Here is a 19,011-nt window from a genome sequence, read left to right on the forward strand (position 1 = left end):
CCGCCGCCGGGACGGGACGGGGCGGGGCGCAACGGGCAGGCGGGCGGGCGGGCGGCTCCTCCCCGTCGCCGGGCCGGGCGGAGCGGGCGCTCGGTGCAGGCGCTCGGCGCCGCTCTCGCCATGCGGGCGCTGCTGCTCCCGGCGCTGCTGCTCCCGGCGCTGGCCGCGGCGCGCGGCGCCGCCACGGTAAGCACCGGTGGGACCGGGAGCGGGGCTGCGCCCACCCACCCTGCCCCTGCGGGTGCCCGGGAGCGGGCGGGGGCAGCGCCCCCTCCCTGCGGGGCCGGTGCCGTCGGGACGGGCGGTGCCGGACGGTGCCGGTAAGGCCCCGGTGGCGGCAGCCGTCGCCACTGTGCTCGGACGGGCCCCGGGGGGTGCCAAGGCGGAGCGGACGGGGGGCGCCCGAGCACTCCGGCAGCCCCGCGGGCAGGGCGGGCAGCGTGAGCCCTGTCCCGGGCTAGCGCCGGCACGGCAACCTGCGCCAGGGACCGGAGACCGCGTCCCCGGGCACGGGCTCCCCGCGCTGGCGGGCAGAGCCGGCGTTTTCCTGCAGGAACAGATTTTGGTTCCCCCGGGAGAGCGGGGCGGCACAGCCCACGGAGCTGAAGCCGGAGCGTGGGACGGTCCCGGGCGAGGCCGGTGCGGTTCGGTGCTGGGCGCCCGACGCTGCGGGGGTTTCGCAGGGGGAATGTGTCGGGGGGTTGGAAGGTGCCCAAACCCCGGCGCTGCAGTGATGAGCTCTGCAATTAGCGTCTCCATGCCAGAAAGAACAGCCCGGACAAGGTTCCCCCGCAGAGCCGAGAGGAGCGCGGGACAGGGCACCGTGGGGCAGCTGGGCCCTCCCGTGCGGCCGAGAGCCCTCGGGTCCAGCCCTCCCCACAGCTACTCTCCCGTGGGGTCCGTGTTGCAGCCGGGTCAGCCCAGGGTCTGGGACATGGGGACCCAGAGTGAAGGAAGATGGTGGGAGCAGCCCCCAGGGAGTAAGGGCAATGATGCCAGGATCACCAAAGCGTTAAAAAGCCAAGATTTTTTCCGAGTCATTTGATGGCACAAGATGAAAACGCAGCTGTTGTTGGCAACAGTTGGCGGGGAGTGGTGTCGGGGGGAGCCCCGCGCTAGGGTTCCCAGGAGGGTTTCAGGGTGACACTGTCCGAAGGACTCTGGGATCCGCAGCCCGTGGACCCACGCAGTGCTGTCACCACCTCCCTCTGTCCCTCCTTGCAGGTGCTGCCTGCTGTACTGGGAGGTATTTTTCCAGTTCTTGCTGTTTGGATCCGATCCCATCAGTGGGCATTTGTGTGCCACCAAGTGTTTCGCGTGGTTGTGTCCCTATGACCAACATGGGACACGCAAGCAGCGCCAGCTTCCAGGGCCTGGCCCCCATCAGCCATGGGCAGCTCTGCCAGCCCTGCTCTGCCTTGGCTCCCCATGCTGCAGAATGTGCCTAATGCGCTGTGCCAAGCTTGGGAGGAGGAGGAAGAGGACAGTGTCATGGTTTCCCTCCTGTGACAGGGACATGCCTTCCAGCAGCTGTGAGAGAGGCGTGCAGCGCGACAGTGTGCTTATCAACACAGCATGTTTTCCTCCAAGACAAGTCCTCTGGCAGCAATCAAAGGACAGCTTAAAAGCTGGCCAGAGTTCATTGTCAAAGGTCCTGCTTTCTCCAAATAACGGCACAAACTCCATGCTCACACGGATGCTCTTGCAAGAGGTCCCAGAAACTAGGCAGTGCTGGGAAAATGAGGAGTGAGGAACTCGGCAAGGTGCAGGGATGCTGTCCCACGCCAGCCAGGGTGTGCAGCCTCATTGCGGAGCTGGGACCCAGCTCTGGAGGAGCGGCAGCACCCAGCTGCCGGCACCCTGGGCTGGGTTCTGCAGCGAGCAGGGGGATACAGGGACCTGGCAAAGAAACACCAGGAGACCCCACAAAGGTTTCTCGGAGAGCTGTTAGATTTTGTCCCCGAGCAGCCAGGCAGCGCGCTGGCCTTCAGCAGGGGCTGCCCTGCGCCCCCGCGTCCCGACCCACCTGCGCGCCGCCGGGGAGGGGTCCCACCCGCGCGGGGTGTGCAGGTCCCTCCCTCGCGGGGTCAGAGCACAGCCCGGTGCACCCAGCCGATGGACCGAGGCAGGATGACCCTTGCAGAATGGACCGCGTGGGTGCCTTTTTTTTAAGACTTCCTTGTTTATAGCCTTTTCTGTATAAATAGGACATACGGTTCCTGTTTAAGGAAGCCTTTTAAAAGGCAGAACGAGGTTTAATGTTACTATTTTGCGTGAAGGCAGGCAGCTGCCCTGGCTGGTGCACAGCGAGGCGCACACAGTGCTGGGAAGGCACAGACAGTCTCCCCCTGGCCCCCAGCACCCCCTCACACCTTGACCCAAGGTGAGCAGGTTTTCCTCTGGCTGGGCGGCCACGAGGCAGCGGTGGCTGCCGGGTCCCCGGGCCGCTGGCTGCCTGCCCGGCCGGCTGCCCACGAGGCTGCACCCGGCCCGGGCCAGCGGCCGTTTGCGGGGACATGGGAGGGAAACACTCGAACCAGGAGGTCTCTGGGAAGAGGTTCCCCCTTTGTGCCACAGGGCAGCCTCCCTTTACTGGCCCCCCATGCGCTGCAGTGGGTACAGCCGGCGGTGGGGCTGCCCGGGGCACATGTGCTGCATGTGGTTCTGTCCCGCTTGCGCCGCACCTCAGCGGGACACGCGGGGCCCGGCGCCAGCTGTGCCGCCCGCCGCAGCACTGCCAAGGCTGGTGGGAGGGAACACGCAGCCTGGGCCGCCCGCTCCCACGGGAAGGAGCTTCCAGCGCAGGCAGCTGCAGCCCTTCCCTGCGGAAGGTGCTGGCGGGCGGGCTCGTGACATGTCCCCGCTGGCAGGACCGCAGCGTGTCCCCGCGGTCGGGCTGTGCCGCGGCGGTGGCTGCTGCGCCCGCGGTTGGTGCTCAAGGTGTTGGTGGGAATGGGGGACCCCAGCCAGGGGTTCACGTGGGGGTCCCATGGGGGACAACAGGACCTCGTTCAGGGCTCCCATGCGGATGTGTGTGCACACCGGGACCTTCTGCAGCGCCGCACACGTGGAGGGACCGAGGGACAGAGCTCACGGCAAGGACAGCAGCCGGGCTCGGGGCCGGGAGCTGCAGGGCGTGTGGGGGGGCCGGCAGCTCGCCGCCCGGCTGTGAATCGTCCTGCCTGTTTGCACAAGCCAGCATTGCCATCGGGAGGGCAGGGGGCCCAGGGAGGTGTGAGAGCCTGCAGAGGGGGTGTTTGGGAAGGGGGTCCTGCTCCCTGCCGAGAGCTTCATTAGATGCTGTTCCATTTACAGCCCTCTGGGCCGCCTGGTGTTTTCCTCTCCCGCAGCTGGACCTTCGTTTCCCTTTGAAAGGGAAAGGCTTTTTTGAAATGCAAAATGCAGGAGGTTTTGCTGCGCTTTAGGAAGGGCTGTGGGGCTGTGGGGAGCTGGGGGTCCCTGCGTGGGGGGCGCTGCCAGGGAAAGCCGCTGCCCAGGCGCCACCAGCGCATCAGCCCGGTTGGGCGCAGGCGGGAAGGTGCCTGTGTGGCCGTGGGTGCTGCCGCAGGCGGGACATCAGCCCTGTGCGCCTCTGCCCTTTCCCACACTGTGCTGGGGGAGGATGGGAGAGCCAGCGCTAAGCTCATTTCCCAGCTCTGCCACCGATCTGTTTCCCAGGGTGAGTCAGAGTCCCCTGGGCAGACCCTGTCCCCGGGGTCACCGCGCTGCCTCTCCCCTTTTCCCACCCCCTGGGTGCTGGGAGCAGGCGCGTCCCCACACACGGGGCACCCAGCACAGCCTGGCCACGCTCCTGCCAGCCCAGATGTCCCCAGGGGTGCACAGCTGGTGGCGGTGGGGGAGAGGGACCCAGCTCCGCAGCCTGGCGCGCAGGCGGTGCCGCAGCCTTGTTCCCAAGCGCAGCGGGGGGAGAACAGTTCCATATCTGCAGAAACCAACTGAAAAGCACCCTGGGCTCCATCGTCGCGTGAGTCAGGGCCATGTGTGGAAACAAGGGAGCCCTTGAGTGTGTGCCTGGGGCCATTGCGGGAGCTGCAGGAACCAGGCTCGTTCCGAGGTGGCTGCGTGTCACCATGAACAACGGACCCTGTGTGGGCTCAGGGCTGTGGGTGCAGGGGACGAGGGCAATTCTGGCTCTCCTCGTTGCTGTCCCTGCTCGTTATCGCCTGGTCTTGCTCGGGCGGGATGCTGGGCTCACCAGCCACCCCAGCGCTGCGTGTTCCCCCAGGCGCTGGGCGAGGCGGACCAGGTCCGGATGACCTCGGAGGGCTCCGACTGCCGCTGCAAGTGCATCCTGCGGCCGCTCAGCAAGGACGCCTGCAGCCGTGTCAGGAGCGGCAGCGCGCGGGTGGAGGACTTCTACACGGTGGAGACGGTGAGCTCGGGGGCCGACTGCAAGTGCTCCTGCACTGCCCCCCCATCCTCGCTCAACCCCTGTGAGAACGAGTGGAAGATGGAGAAGCTGAAGAAGCAGGCGCCCGAGCTCTTCAAGGTATCTGCAGGCGCGGTGGGACGGTGAGCTGGGGGCCAGAGACCCCTCCCCACACGCAGGAGCCCACGCTGCCTGTCCCTGCCTGGCAGGTCCCGGGGCAGCAGAGCGGTGTGGTTCCTGCACCCCGTGAGTGGGGACGGGGACACGTGGGGGCATCCGCAGCGGCCGCGCATCCCTGCCCTGTGCCCCAGCCCCGGTTCTTGTCTGTAGTTGCAGTCCATGGTGGACCTGCTGGAGGGAACGCTCTACAGCATGGACCTGATGAAGGTGCACTCCTACATCAGCAAGGTGGTGAACCAGATGAACACGCTGGAGGAGGTGAGGGAGCTCCGGCGGGCGCCCATGGCGTGTCCTGGCTGGCTGCTCAGGACCGTCCGGTGCTACTGTGGGTTCCCCACATGGGGCTGTGGGGCTCCACATCTCTCCTCTCCTCCAGACCATCAAGACCAACCTGAGCAGGGAGAACAACTTCATGAAGGAGAGTGTCCTGCACCTCAGCGACCAAATGAGACGCTACGAGAACTACTCTGACATCATGATGAGCATCAAGAAGGAGATCTCCAACCTGGGCTACCAGCTGCTGCAGAAGGACGCTGCTGCCGTCCCCGAGAGCAAGGCACAGGTACCCCCCGGGGACCCAGCGCCCATGAGTGTATTGGGGTGCACCGCGCCACAGCCGAGGGCTGGTGCCCGTGCCTGCTGCCCAGCGCGGTGACAGGGGAAGGGAGGGGCCTGACCGGGCTGTGCCCCCCAGGACACGGCAGGCGGCCGAGAGAAGGAGGTGGGACGGTACCCCAGCACCCGCAAGACGCTGGGGGACAGGCCGGCTCCCCGAGCACCCAAGGAGAAGCAGCTGAAGCCCGAGAAGCCCAAAAAGGATAACGTGAAGGCCAGGGCGGGCTCGCAGCCTACGTCCAAGCCCAAGCCATCAGCACACCAGCAAACCCTGGTCCGGGGCATCACTTACTACAAGGCCGGGCAGGCAGGGGCAGCAGAGGGGGCTGTTGGCCGCGGTGAGTCCCTGGATGGGGCAGGGATGCGGGGGCCTTGGGGCACCTTCCTGCCGAGGCGGAGGGCGAGGGGCTGCCCCCACAAACACACTGACCCCAAAACTCGTCTCCCCGCAGAGAGCCCTGTGAGGGGGCCGGCTGTGCCGGAGCGGCCGGAGGAGAGGGAACCCCCGCTCCCCCCGGTCAAGGGCACCCCAGCTCAAGCTGTTGTGCCGGCAGAGACCCCCGTGCCCAGCACCACGGCTGCGCCCAGCACCACCCTGTCCCCCCGCACCACCGCCCGCAGCCCCTCCGGCACCGCCCTCGGGCAGGGGGCTGACAGCACTGGGGGCCCCGAGACACCAAACAGAGGTGGGTGAGCGGGGGGCTGGGGGGGCACCCTGGTCAGGCTGGGCCAGCAGTAGCCCTGCCACAGGGACGGGCTTCCCCGCCCCGCTGCATGGGGCAGGGCTGAGCCTTCCTCCTCCTCCTCGGTACCCAGTGAAGGAGGGGGAGTGTGAAGGCACCATCGAGTCAGTGGAGCCCCCCACGGAGCACCACAGCTACGGACGCAATGAGGGGGCCTGGATGAAGGACCCAGCAGCCAAGGATGACCGCATCTACGTCACCAACTACTATTATGGCAACAGCCTGGTGGAGTTCAGGAGCCTGGACAACTTCAAGCAGGGTGAGGGCTGGGGCAGAGCAGGCACAGGGTCCGCTCCTCCGGGTGGGCGCCCAGCACTGGGCAACACCGGCTGTGCTGGCTCCTGGGCTGGGGAGTGGATGGGGACCTGGAGGGGGCACCCGTGGGGCAGCAAGGGGGACACAAGTCCCCTGCTGCTACCAGCGTGCTTGGGCCATCACACACGGGACCGCGGTGCTGCAAGGGGTCCCAACGCCTCTCCCACCCGCAGGCCGCTGGAGCAACCTCTACAAGCTGCCCTACAACTGGATCGGCACGGGGCACGTGGTGTTCCGGGGGGCCTTCTACTACAACCGCGCCTTCACCAAGAACATCATCAAATACGACCTGAAGGAGCGGTACGTGGCGGGCTGGGCGCTGCTCCATGACGTGGTGTACGAGGACACGACACCCTGGAAGTGGAGGGGCCACTCGGACATCGACTTCGCCGTGGACGAGAGCGGGCTCTGGGTCATCTACCCCTCCGTGGACTATGACTACTCGCAGCAGGAGGTGATCGTCCTGAGCCGACTGGACCCTGGGGACCTCTCGGTGCGCAAGGAGACCACTTGGAAGACGGGGCTGAAGCGCAACGCCTACGGGAACTGCTTCATCATCTGCGGCATCCTCTACGCTGTGGACACCTACAGCCAGAAGGAAGGGCAGATCTCCTACGCCTTCGACACGCACACGAACACGGAGGCAGAGCTGCGGCTGCCCTTCCTCAACCAGTACGCCTTCACCACACAGGTCGACTACAACCCCAAGGAGAAGGTGCTCTACGCCTGGGACAACGGCCATCAGATGACGTACGGGCTCCGCTTCGTGGTCTGAGCGCTCGGCCGCGTCCCAGCTGCCCCCTGCCCCCCCGCCATGCCGGCCGGGGGTCCCATGGCAGCCCGGCTCCCCCGCTGGCCCAGGGCTGCGGTGAGCGCTCGGCTTCCACCCAAACCCTCCCACCCGCCATGCCCATCTCCTGCGCCGTGCCTGCTGCACACGGGGCACGGCTGCAGGTTTGGGCAGCCCCCAGCAGACACCCCCACGACAACGTGGCCTCTGGGGCCATGGGGCTGCCCCACAGCCGGCAGCTCGGCCGGCATTGCCTTCCTGGGGCCGCGGGAGTGGAGCCCAGCCCCACATCCCCGCGGCACCAGGAGGCAGCCGGGTCTGTGTCAGTGACACGGCAGCACCCGCCCCGCACCACCGCACCGAGCACCAGCCTGCACCGCACCCGGCCTGAGCACCGCTCCCGCACATCCCACACCCCCTGGACCCTCCCTTGCTGCAGCCACCAGCTGCCAGCAGTGCCGGTGCCCGACCAGCCCGGTGCCCGTGCTTGCCCGAGCTGCCGCGGAGCGGCCAGGGCCCCCTCAGGCCGGGGCAGGAGGAGCAGCTGCAGCTGCCCATTGCTATTTTAGGAGACGTGATTAACATGCCTTTGCTTTTGCCGCTCGTTAGCTTTTTATTTAAATGCATTCACCAGAGCTTGGTGGAATCCCCTCTCCTGGCAGCAGGCGCAGAGCAGCCTGCACCCCTGCCTGCACCCAGCGTGGCGGGGGACCCTGCTGCCCTCCTGCTCTCTGCAGGACGAGGGGCTGGGAGCACTTGGCTTGGTTTTGGTCATTTTAGACGTGAACAGTATTAAAAAAGTAACAGATATGGAACTGGGCTGCGTGTGCTGTCATTTCTCCCGGAGCCGGGCAGGGAGGAGCGGGCAGGGCGGGCGCTCACTGTCCCTGTCCCGTGGCCGGCTGTGCCCAGGGTTTACTGGCACACGTGGCTGCTGTTCATTGCACGTCTGGCTGGCGCGGCTCCCCACACCGAGCCCAGGGAGGGCACCTCATGTCCTGTGGCAGCCCCAGGCTGCGGAGCACAGGGACCGGTGACCGCGAGTGCAGACCTGGAGGAACAGGCCCCGCTGGGTCCTGGGGTAAAGGGGATTTGGCGTTTCCAGGTCTGAGCCACAGCCCGAGCAGCCGTGGGAGCGGAGCGGCTGCGGCAGCGCAGGACGCAGCGGAGAGCAGCTGCGAGGGCACGGCCGGAGCAGCTGCCCCGGCTCTGCTGCGGCGTTTGGCAAGCGTGGAGCTGCTGGGGGCCCCGTGAGAGCAGCCCCACGGCCCCGCTCCTGCCCGTGTGTGCCAGGGCAGCCGCCCTCGGCCCCGGCGAGCCCCGCACACTGGCCGGGTGTCCCTTCGGGCTGCGGCCGGGCTCCTTGTCCCGCAGGATCGTCACCAGGCAGCTGAGTCCAATGTCCCAGGTACCCAGCACGGCTGAGAACCAAAGCTGGTGCTGGGCACAGGCAGCCTGGCATCCCTGGTCCTGCTCTGGCTCACGACGGCGCTGACCGTCCCTGCCCCTGCCCAGGCTTTGGCCCCACAGCCCCGCGCTGCCGCTGCGGCGCATCCCTCGCTCAGCTGCACAGCCCCTCCACCAGAAAGGAGCGGGTGACTTCCCCCCAGCTGGGTTCCTGCCAGGCTTTTATCTAGCCATCCCCGGCAAATCCCTGTCCAAACAATACAGATTTCTGACATTTTTTTGTGGTAAAGTAAACTCCCAGCACATCTCTAATTCCAGGGCTTTGTTGTTCTTCGCAGGGGCTGCCGTGGCTCTGCCAGGCTGGGCTGCGGGACGCCCCTTCGCTCCCCACAGGAGGAAAACGCGGGACAGGGGTAATTAAACCCGCATGGCTGGAGGGCAGCACCACCTCATTGCAGCCGTGGGGCCCCCTGCAAAAGCAGCACCCCTCTGAGAGCACCCCCCTCACTGCCGCTGACACCGTGATAACGAGAAGCTTTAATTACACCCACATGACAGACATCTCATGAAATGCATTCTCTCCCCTGGCCTTGCCCCTGAAACCTGCGGCTGCGTGCACCGGCTCAGCCGCAGACCAGGGCAGCTGGGGAGGGGGTGACATGGGGCGCTGCGGGGGACACGGAGGGATGCCGGGTGAAACAGGGGGACGCGGGCTGACGCAGGGTGGCAGGGCCGGGGAGCCAGCGGCAGGCTGCAGGCTGCAGCCTCAAGACTGCCGGACTCGGCAGCTCTGGCACACACAGGAACCCCCCTCACCCCCAGCGCTGCCCGCGGGGACGGGCTCAGATCTGTGTGTGGTGGGGGCTCCAGCCCCAGCAGCGCTTCCCCGTGGGTCCTTGTCCTGGTCTCTGGTCCCACGTTCTGCTCCTGGTCCCAGTCCACATGAGGTGGGCTGGGGAGGACGGGGGTCCCCAGGCAGGACATGGGGACACGCGGGTGGGGGCAGGATGGGCTCCCGCCGCGCCGGGCGCTGCTGACTTCCAGACATTCCTCCTGTGCGTGGCCGGCACCACCTCAGCTCATAACGTGATTAAAAGATTAAAATCTCTCAGTTCAGCAGCAAGCAGCAAATGAAGCTTGAGACAGGGATGCTGAGGGGCTGCGGTGCCCGAGGCCCCCGTGACGGCAACACCAAGGGCGGCTGGGGCCATATGGGCGCGTGGTGCTGGCGCCACAGCCCTCCCTCCGAAAACCCGCTCCGGTGAGGCTGGGCAGTGAAGCCCTAATCCCCCCCCCCACCGTCTCAGTTACCGGCTGGGTTGTTTGTTTGTGGTGGGTTGGCCTCCGTGCTGGCGGTCCCGCTGGCCGCACCAGCCCCGCGCCATGGCGCTGCCACCAGCCCCGCTCCACGTGACACCAGAGCCTGTCCCTTGGCGCCCACTGTGGGTGCACCAGAACCTTGGTCCTTGTTCCACCAGGTGCCGGCAGCCTCAGCTGGTGCAGCCAAACCCCCCCAGCTGCAGTTTGGTCCCACGGGGGGCCCTGTGCCAGCCACACAGCCCTTCCCTGGCCATGGAGAAACAAGAGCCGCCCGCCCTGGGGCTGCCAGGCTGGGAGCGGGACCGGCTGCGCTTGGAGCATCTGACAGGGGAACCGGGCCCTTCCCTCCATTCTTATCTACATCCGGGAGCCGGTGACCCGCGGAACAAGGCGACGTGCGTCTGGCGGCAGGTGGGAGCGAGTCCTGGGGCTGCGCCCACATCGCAAACACGCTTCAAAGCCGGAGCCAGCAGCACCGAGTGTCACAGGGATCTATTTTTACTGCCCTCCCTGATCCCTCCCTCCACACGGTCCCTGCCGCCGGCAGGCCTGGCGCAGCCCTGGCAGCACAGGGGGGGAAGGCGTTTTGTGCCGCTCCGCTCCCTCCCGCTCCCGGGCCGTGCCCTGGCTCCCGGCACAGCGGCAGCGCCGCAGGACGCGCTCTGCTGGGGCAGCTCTGCGCTCCCATCCCCAAGCTGTGGCTGGCAGGGCAGCGACTCGCCACGATGGGCACGTTCCTGCTGAGACCCGCCGGCCCATCGCACCCCGGGCCAGCAGGGAGCCCGGAGGACGTGGATGGCGAGGTTCCCCCAGAAGGTAGGAAGCCACGAGCCTTGGCAGTGCTGCTGCTGACTCACCAGTGGAAACAGAAACTGGTTCCCAGGCTCACTGCCGGCAGCTCCAAACCACCCCGGCCCCACGGGCATGGCAGCCCCTCGGGGTGGTGGGTGCAGCACACAAACACCCCTTCCCCAGCAGTGCCCCACGGCACAGCGCGAGGGGAAGGAGAGGTCTGCCCCTGGGCTGCTTCCATGGCCGGGCTCTGCTCCCGGGCACAGAAGCTTTCTCCATCACCCTGTGGCGGCGCCGCCCGGCTGGCAGGGAGCCAGGAGCCCCGGCACACAGCAGCCCTGGCTCCTGGAACCCAAGGGCCACCTTTGTCCGGGAGCCCCCAGGACGGCAGGAGCAGTGCCCCGCGGGGCAGCCCCCGCTCCAGACACTGCCCGTATTCATGGGAGCAGGAGACCGGGGCAGCGCGGTGCTGAGTCCTCCCCCAGCCCAGCCAACAAAACGGGCATTCAGAGCGGGGAGCGGGGGCTGCCCCGGGCAGACCTGAGCCACCCGCGTGGCTGTTGGGACGTGGCATTTCCCCGCCGGGCCGGGCGCTCACAACGTGGGACTTGTTGTCAGCCCGACGCCCCAGACACGCTGCTCGCACGCAGCCACGCGGGACCCCTCTGCCCCGGCCCGTGGGGGCAGCGGGTGGCACAGTGCGGTGGGGGGCACTCCAAGCTCCCTGCCTGTCCTGCCTGCACAGCACCTTGTGTGTCCTGCCATGTCCCACTCCCTGCGCAAACGAGGGTCAGCCCTCAGTGTTGGTGCTCAGGAGAGCTGCTAAGGAGCCATCTCGGAGGAGGGAGGCGACAGGAGCAATGCCAGGAGCGTCAGAAGGGCTGGGGCTTGTGTCCATCGCAGCAAACACAAGCCAAGGGAGGTGGAGCCGGAACTTTCCCACCCACACCTTGCACGACTCACATCTGCCTCTGCCCTCCGGTGAAGCTCCCGCTTCCCCCAGGGAACTGCAGAATGAGGCCCAGGAGCAGGTCCTGCCAGCTCCCAGAGACACCACCTGCACCCGGCCGGTGCCCGCTGTGCTGGGAGCGGGGACGAGGAACATCTGGTCTGCTGAGCGCTCGCCAGGGCACGGGGCCAGGGCTCCCTGCGCGGTGGCATCAGCCCCGGGCCGTGCCCCGCAGTCAGCCAGCGGCTGTTCCTCCTTCCTCATCCCCACCCTGGAAATTATTTATTTGCTGAAGAACAGCATTCCCTGGGAAGTCTGCGCTAACACCAAGGGACAGCCTCAGCTGCAAGGGAAAAATAAACATTTTGAGGCTTGGAGGCCCTGAGGCTCTGCCAACACTGGTGCTAAACCCAGGGCCGGAGTCTGCAGCCACGCAGGGTCAGCGCAGGAGCACAGCAGGGTGCCCCAGGACAGGGCTCCAGGCACCCCCGTAACAACCAGGTGGGCTGTAGAGAAAAGGTTCAAAACAAATACAGTAGGTTGTAATGGAAACACCCAATAGACACCTGAAAAGTTGTACAAAGTGATTTACTTTCCCAGGTGGCCTTGCTCCGAGCAGGCTGTTGCACCAGAGATCTCCAGAGGAGCTTCCAACCCTACCTGTGCTTGCTCTTCTGGATCAGTGAGAGGCACCAGGCTCACCTGCGACGCGCTGTGGAGGAGCACAGGGGAACAGAACGTCTCTCCAGAAGAGAAGCCCAAACACGGCTGGGCACAATGTGCCAGGAGCAGCCTCTGCCCCGCTCCCAGCCCAGGAACCAGCCTCTCCCACAGCCCCCTCAGCCACCGGGCTCCCGGGCAGGAGAGCGCAGGGCCGGGATCCTCGCAGCAATGTGCCGCATGGCCACGCGTGCTGGTGACAGGCCTGTGCTCCTCCAGGAGCTGCTGCCCCACAGGATGGCAACACAAAGCGTCTGTACCCCCCCCCGTGGTCCCACAGACACGAGCCAGAGGACGGTTCCACGCACAACACCCCATCTCACAGCTCCAGCACCCCCGCGCTGTGCCAGGCTGCGCCCTCGCTGCAAACGTATCGCGTGCAGGCCCACACTAAGCTCCTAACAAAGCCACCGCGCTGCCAGCACTGGCATCACCGCAGCGCTACCCCTCCCCACAGCTCAGGACATGGGAAACACACTTCACCACACATAATTAGATCTCTCTGGTTAAAACTTGAGGCTTAAGAGTCCTTCAGATCTGTGGTAAGCTCAGAGAGCAGAATTAAGATCTTTTTCCTAAACAGAATCTGGATCCAATCTAAGGATTCCATAATGGGTAGAGAATTTTTCATGTGCGAATGCATTAGCTACACTAACGCAAACCACAAGTGCTGCAGCACTAACGCTCGAGCAGCGCTAACTCTTCCTCACATCCGAACCAAAAAAGGCCTTTGGAATCACAACTCCATCTCCGAGTTCCAACCAGCTCCATGGGGGACAGAAAGTCAAACCATTTAACTGCTTCAGCTGACAGTGTGGAGCTGTGAGACCAGGGAGCGCCTTGAAACTTTAGAGGTAAAATCTCCTGGTTCAACCAGCTCGAGTCCAGTTTCCCGATTTGACCTCATCAAGTCTTCACACGCACACAAAAGGAACACTCGGTCTGAAACTATCACACCTGCCTCGTTTTCCTAACATCCAGAACAAGTGCCGACTGAATTCTTCCGTCTCAATGAAGTCCTCTAAACCACCTCAGCAAATTAGTTTATCTCCAAAACACTTAAACACTGGCACAAGACAGAAATTTCAAATATTTACTCTTACGCTACTGAAGGGATGAATACCGGCTCACTGCGAACATCCGTGTGAAGTTTCCATTTTAAATTGACCTCAAGCTAAATACTTTTTACATGTTAAGCTGAACCAGCTTCACAGATCCGTACTCATCTGCTGCTCTTCAAAAAACACCCAACAACCCTAACGGCAGGTTATGTTACCATTTTCATTACCAGTCGAAGTTGAAATAAACTTTCTGTGACTCCTCCAATTCACCTTCATACAGCTGATGAGTTCTTTAGCCCACCGCACTGAAAAAACCACCAGTGACAGCTTCCAAAGAAAATTCTATTTAATGAGCCAATATAATTAAGAACTGTCGTCACACTGTGGTTTTATGCCTTGATGGCATATTTCCGGACAGGGTACAAACGTTCTTTTCGCTGCTGTTTCTTGGTCTTCAGATTTTCTTCGTGCTTATTTAATCTGCGTCGCATGGCACGAGTCTTCTTCGGCCGCAGATCAAGAGGCTTATACTTTTTGCCCTGTTTGCAAAAACACACAACGTTTGAGTTTGAGAGGCTGCAAGGCAACAATTGGGCGCACGAGCTCACAGGGAGCCGAGCTGCCTGGAAGAACATCAGCAGCAACAGTTTACGCTCCTTTTTGATGGGACTGTCACTACAGGCCAAAGCTTAAGAGCACTTCTGTCCAGTAGGAAACATGAGTTGACTCTATTTTTTGTACCAGTTGTACTAGCGTTGGCTCAGGTTTAAGTAAAGCTTCATCTTAGAAGTTCTAGCTTTCCAACACCCCCTGAAAAGTTATTTTTTTCCTATTCTATTTGGCCCCCAAGAACTAATATTCTGAAAATTACAAAAACTTTTCTAGAAGCACACTGCACCCTGGAGAGGTGATGCTGCGCAGAACATCGGCCTGGCAAAAGCAGGTTCACACCCAGCTCACAGAACTCAGGGCAGTCTTGCAGTAATATTTAAAAAATAATCAGGACTAGAGAATTTTACAACTAAACACAAATGAGGATTTTTTTCCTTGAGTTTTAAGCTTTCAAGTAACAACCCATAAAATTAGTTCCTTCCTTCAAACTATGTATTTGAAAACAATAAGAGAAAGAAGAGCACTATGTAAGATACTTGGACTTACCTTATAAAACTTCCTCAAGTTCTCCTTCTGGGTCTGATTGATAACAGTTAAGACTCTGGCAATGGATTTGCGCACCACACGTCTGCAGGTGGAAAAAAAAGCACGTCTCAGAACATACTGAAAAACAAGCACCACAGATTTAGAACCAGCACACAGAAAACGCGTGCATGCTACAACCAAGTAACTCACGTTGTGCTCGCTGGAGCAAAACACTAACAACTTCTCGCACATCTCAGCTTAACATCTTTCGAGGTGCCTTCCAAGCCCTAACATGCTGTGATCTCCGAGAAAAGAGACGCACAAATGGATTTTCAGGCCTACAAGCACCTGTGCCCCTTCCACAGCATTGTTTCTTTGCTTATTTTTACAGAACAAGGGGCCTGCACAGCCTGCGCCAGCCCCACAACCTGCGCCGGCCCCACGGCCTGCGCCGGCCCCACGGCCTGCGCCGGCCCCTCCCGAACACACCGCTCCGCGGCCCGCGCTCCCAGGCGGGAGGTCGCCGCCCCCCGCAGCATCTCCCCCAGCAGCCGCTGCCCCGGGCCGGTCGCACTCACATCTTGGAGAGCTTGGAGGCGGCCCCGCCGGTCACCTTGGCCACGCGGAGCTGCGACAGCTCCACCTTCAGATCGTCCAGCTGCTTCAGCAGCTCCTCCTTCTTCTTCCCGCGCAGGTCTCGGGCCTTGATCTTGGCCTGCGGGCGCCGCACAGACCGTCAGCCCCGCTCCCGGGAACCCGCCGCCCCGCCGCCTCCCGCCGCCCCGCAGGCCCCGCGCCGCCGCCCGCCCTCCTCTCCCCCCCGCGCGGCGCCGGATGCCGCCGGATTGCGGCCGAGGCACAGGACCCGCTCACCATGATGGCAGCACCGGCGCGGCTCGGGGCGGAAGGGACGGAAGCCGCGCGGGGACAGGGGGCGGGGGGTGCTGCCGGCCGGAGCCTACCAATCCGCGGCCGGCCGGGGGGAGGAGTCTGCGCCTCCCCCGCGGGCAGCGCGGTGGTACCGGCCCGGCGCTGACAGGGAAGGCGGGAGGCTCCGGGGCACCGGCCCCTGGGGAGGGGGCTGCTGCGCCGCTCTGCCGCGGCGGCTCGGTGCTGCCGCTGGCCCCCGCGTCTCCTTCAGCCGCCCGAGCCCTGTCAGAGCGGAGCCGGTGTTCCCGCGCTGGCCGAGGTGCGGCACTCTTACTCCGTTAGCGCTGGGGACGTGACGGCGGGTGGGGCGGGAGCGGCCACCGCGGCAGAGCGGGGCGGGGGCAGCGGCAGCGGGGTGGCCGTGCGCGCAGGTGGCCGGGCGGGCCGGGCCGAGGAACGGACGGAGGGAGCGGGTCGGGTCCGGCTCGGCGGGACAGGCCTCCCCGCACGGTGGCGCCGGCTCCCGCCGTATCCAGGCACCGCCGTGCCTCAGCGGCCCCGCGCGGGAGGACCGGGGGCTCCTGATTGACAGCCTGCGCCACTAATCAGAGAGCCGCCTCGCTGTTATCCCGGGCGCTCAGCCAATAGGAGCGGGTGGGGCCGGCCCAGACTAGCGTGAGGCGGCAGCCTCGCTCCGCGCAGCCGAAGCCTTCGCCGCGGCGGCGCTGGCGGCTTTTCCCGGGAGCTGGCGGGGGCGGTGCGGATGGTGAGAGGAGCCGCCCGGCAGCGCCTGCCCCACACCGGCCCGGCCTCCAGGTGCGAGGGGCGGCGGGGCGGTGGCGTGGGCGGGAGGGAGCGGTGGCGGCTGCGGGCGGCTCGGGGCAGGCCCGGCGGCGGCTCCCGCTCACCGCCGGCTCGGCCCCGCAGAGCTGCAGGCCCGCGGAGAGGCCGTGCCGCAGGCGGGAGCCCAGGTGAGGCGGTCGGGCGGCGCGGCAGGTGGGGCGGGGCTGTGCCCAGCGGCCCCTCCCGTGGGCATGCTCCGGCGGGGCGGCCACGCCGCGGCGGTAGGCGCCTTCCGCAGCCGGGCGCAGGTTCGCAGGTGTGCGCCCTGGCCGGGCTGGGGCGGCGCGGCGCGGAGGCTGCCCAGGCCCGGGCACGGAGCCGCGCTCGCCGCTGGCTCTGCCGTTAATGGAGAAGAGAAATGCGATGTGACACGTTCTCTGCTTAGGCCTTGACTTGCAGTGTAACTGTAATAATTATGAAAATGGTCCCCGCTTTAGGAAGTTCTCTGTTTTTTATGGTGTCTTCCCTCTCATCACCCCACCTCTCCCCGCTGGGGAGGCCGTAGGTGTTTCGCACACCTTTGACAGGTACCCGCAGTTCTGCATCAGCGAATGAATCCTTTTGGATGAAATATTGCTGGGTTTTACAACAGCTGCCTATGCAATGCTGGAAATCCAGATTGCAAGTTTAACTGAACCATTGTGAATTTGTTCTGATTTAAAACTTTCATCTTGGCACCTCCCTCTTCACCAAATTCTTGGTTTGTACTGATTAATGACCTGGATAGTATGTGAGGTGAAATGCCCCTGGAGATAGAAGCTGGATGATTGTTACGTTGGGTCATCCCCCTGATTTCTTGCCTGTTACTAGCTATAAAAATGGCAATAACCAAAGGCTCCCCAAGATACAACACTCAGGATCAAGACTGCAGGTTTTCAGAGTTTGGGTCTAATCTCCCACCTCAGACCAGGACCTGTTTTTGTCAAAGCCTGAGTTGCACTTCTGCAACTTAATAACCAGGCTCCAAGCTTGCTTGTTTAAGCTGTGTCTTGGCTACGCAATTCTAGTCCTTCAACCTGCAAAATGGATCCCTTAATACAGAAGACTGCTAGTTTTTCCAAGAGCTATCCAAATGCAGTCCATAATTCTGAGCATCTTGTCTAAGCTAAATATTTAGCTGGCCTGTATCGTTATTTGTTTATGTGTTACTGTTTTATTTGAGGAAGTAATAAAAATGGAGGATAACAGTTAAAACCTGTCAGAGGCTTTTCCCCTGACATGGTTCTGTGCTGAAATGCAGTGGTGTTGCGCGGAAGGCACAGATTTAGGCGGGTGGGAGGCCGGGGCTGTCGCTCCCTCCTCTGCTGCCAGCGCTGCTCCTGTCACACGCTGCGACTGCACAGTCCCTGCTCCGCTGCAGCCGCGCTTGCCGTGGCCCTGCCAGCCACACTGCGCCTCTTCTTGCATCACTTTTATTCTGGTTTAGTTCTGCTGGCTTTAAATGGAGTTGTTTATAAACTGTTGTGGAATAAATGGGTAATGGGAATTAATTTGATCACCTGGACGTGTTACTTTGTTGGCTTATCTTTTATTTTGCATTGTGTGCTTTGGGCAAGGGAGGAAGAGTTCTGACGTGAAAATCTGTTCTGAGGGGCCGTTACTGCTTAAATAGCTAAAATTTAACTGTACTTTAAACAAAAAACCCTAACACCTCCCACTAACTCCCCAAAGCACGATACAACTTGTGTGTTGCTGTCTTTTTTTCACAGAACTTTTCATAGGTTAGGGTTTTCATGGTTTTTGCTTTGCTTTAATTTTTTTGGCATTGGGTTTTTTTTCACCAAAATCTTCAGTTGCAGCAATTTTTGTAGAAGGAAAACCAGGTCCTGTACATGCAAGTTTTATAATCATTTTCTGTGGTTTCTTGCATAAGAACATTCTGCAGGCTTGGCTTTGGTGGCTGAGCAGCTCCCTTTGCGCACAAGCGCTGCTCTGGTGTGTGCGGAGGTATGGAGTGGGGTACGTGTTGCAGCAGAGGGAGCAGTTTAAAGGAGCGGACCAAATTGTGTGTAGGAGCTGCATGGAGGGTCAAACAGAGGTCTGTTTCTATAAAGTATGTAGGTTAGTTGCCAACACAAAAATTACCTAGCAGTTTACATGTGCTGAGAGAGTGCAGTGCAGGCCTGCAAGAGGAGCAGGATAGAATAACCATTGCTCTGGTTCCCTGAGGATGTCAGGCAAGAAAGGAAGTGCGCGATGCCAAAAAGCCTGGATGGAGCAGCAGGTTTAGAGGGCTCGTCATCTGAAGTATTTTTAATTATTGCTATTATTATAATGGAACACAGACTAGAAGCTGATTTTTTTTAAATGTAATTAAAGCAGAAGTCAGCAGAGGGATTTCTGTGCTGCGTGGCGGAGGAACGGTCCAGGAGCAGTTCCGACCAGGCGGGTGAATTCCCAGTGTGATGCTCTCGGTGCCGTTCCTGAGCTTGCTGGCAGCTTGCTGCCAACCACCGCTTCGGGGGGAGAACCGAGCTGGTCAAAAAGCTTTCCATAGCTCGTACTGCCTGCTCTTTTTTCAGAGTAAGGTTCCAGTTGGACACCAGCCATTGGCACCTTGGTGGGAAACACTAATGAGATGCAGAGTGTGATGAGAACTGCCCTTGTGATGGGACACTGGCCTGAACTGCCATTTGGGCCATCTAGTAAATAATGGGACTTGCTAGAAAGAGGTCTCTCCATCGCATTAACATCAGGCTACATTGTATAGCAACCATTCAGTTTTGAATTAGTGAGTGTACATTGAAGAGTTAAAACATCGGTTGTTTTTTGAGCAAAGAAAGAAAAAAAAAAAATCTATCTTGTAACTCGGATGCTTTTCAGGAACTTGGCCGCTGTGGATATGAGAGGCATGTGCTTTTCCGCCCTGCTTTAGGTGA

At 62.2% G+C, this 19,011-nt stretch overlaps 3 protein-coding genes across 7 annotated transcripts in view; 2 read left to right on the forward strand and 1 right to left on the reverse strand.

Moving 5' to 3' along the window:
* The first annotated feature begins 77 nt into the window (after positions 1–77).
* Positions 78–7,852, forward strand: OLFML2A (olfactomedin like 2A). Its single transcript, XM_082067855.1, has 8 exons — positions 78–186; positions 4,247–4,510; positions 4,721–4,828; positions 4,947–5,132; positions 5,265–5,523; positions 5,638–5,871; positions 6,002–6,187; positions 6,417–7,852. The coding sequence occupies exons 1-8, from the start codon at positions 121–123 to the stop codon at positions 7,016–7,018; spliced, it is 1,905 nt and encodes a 634-aa protein (XP_081923981.1). The 5' UTR covers positions 78–120; the 3' UTR covers positions 7,019–7,852.
* A 5,751-nt stretch (positions 7,853–13,603) lies between these two features.
* On the reverse strand, positions 13,604–15,425 carry RPL35 (ribosomal protein L35). The gene is made up of 4 exons (XM_082067516.1): positions 15,293–15,425; positions 14,998–15,134; positions 14,441–14,522; positions 13,604–13,821 (listed from the first exon to the last, which is right to left on the reverse strand). Exons 1-4 carry the CDS (start codon positions 15,293–15,295, stop codon positions 13,672–13,674), a joined length of 372 nt encoding a protein of 123 aa, XP_081923642.1. The 5' UTR covers positions 15,296–15,425; the 3' UTR covers positions 13,604–13,671.
* SCAI (suppressor of cancer cell invasion) overlaps positions 15,298–19,011 on the forward strand; it is a gene marked incomplete at its 5' end in the record, with an annotated part of 31,683 nt that continues 27,969 nt past the window's right edge. For 2 of the 5 annotated variants that reach the window (XM_082067510.1, XM_082067512.1), the window contains one exon: positions 15,952–16,105. In XM_082067510.1, the coding sequence (XP_081923636.1) occupies positions 16,053–16,105 (53 nt within the window). Of the gene's footprint in view, positions 15,609–15,951; positions 16,115–16,224; positions 16,261–19,011 lie in introns of those variants that run through there. The other 3 variants (XM_082067515.1, XM_082067514.1, XM_082067513.1) reach the window with 3 other exon arrangements.

The sequence above is a fragment of the Streptopelia decaocto genome (genome assembly GCF_964273445.1).
Source record: "Streptopelia decaocto genome assembly, chromosome: 17".
Classification (NCBI taxonomy): domain Eukaryota; kingdom Metazoa; phylum Chordata; class Aves; order Columbiformes; family Columbidae; genus Streptopelia; species Streptopelia decaocto.

Excerpts from the sequence above, each read along its gene's own strand:
- RPL35 (XM_082067516.1), bottom strand. Across the intron at positions 14,523-14,997 it reads GCCTCCAAGCTCTCCAAGAT|ACGTGTGGTGCGCAAATCCA; the intron begins GTGAGTGCGACC and ends TTCCACCTGCAG. Across the intron at positions 13,822-14,440 it reads ACTTGAGGAAGTTTTATAAG|GGCAAAAAGTATAAGCCTCT; the intron begins GTAAGTCCAAGT and ends TTTTGCAAACAG.
- OLFML2A (XM_082067855.1), top strand. The coding sequence starts at position 121 with ATGCGGGCGCTGCTGCTCCCGGCGCTGCTGCTCCCGGCGCTGGCCGCG. Across the intron at positions 187-4,246 it reads CGGCGCGCGGCGCCGCCACG|GCGCTGGGCGAGGCGGACCA; the intron begins GTAAGCACCGGT and ends GTGTTCCCCCAG. Across the intron at positions 5,872-6,001 it reads CCCCGAGACACCAAACAGAG|TGAAGGAGGGGGAGTGTGAA; the intron begins GTGGGTGAGCGG and ends CTCGGTACCCAG.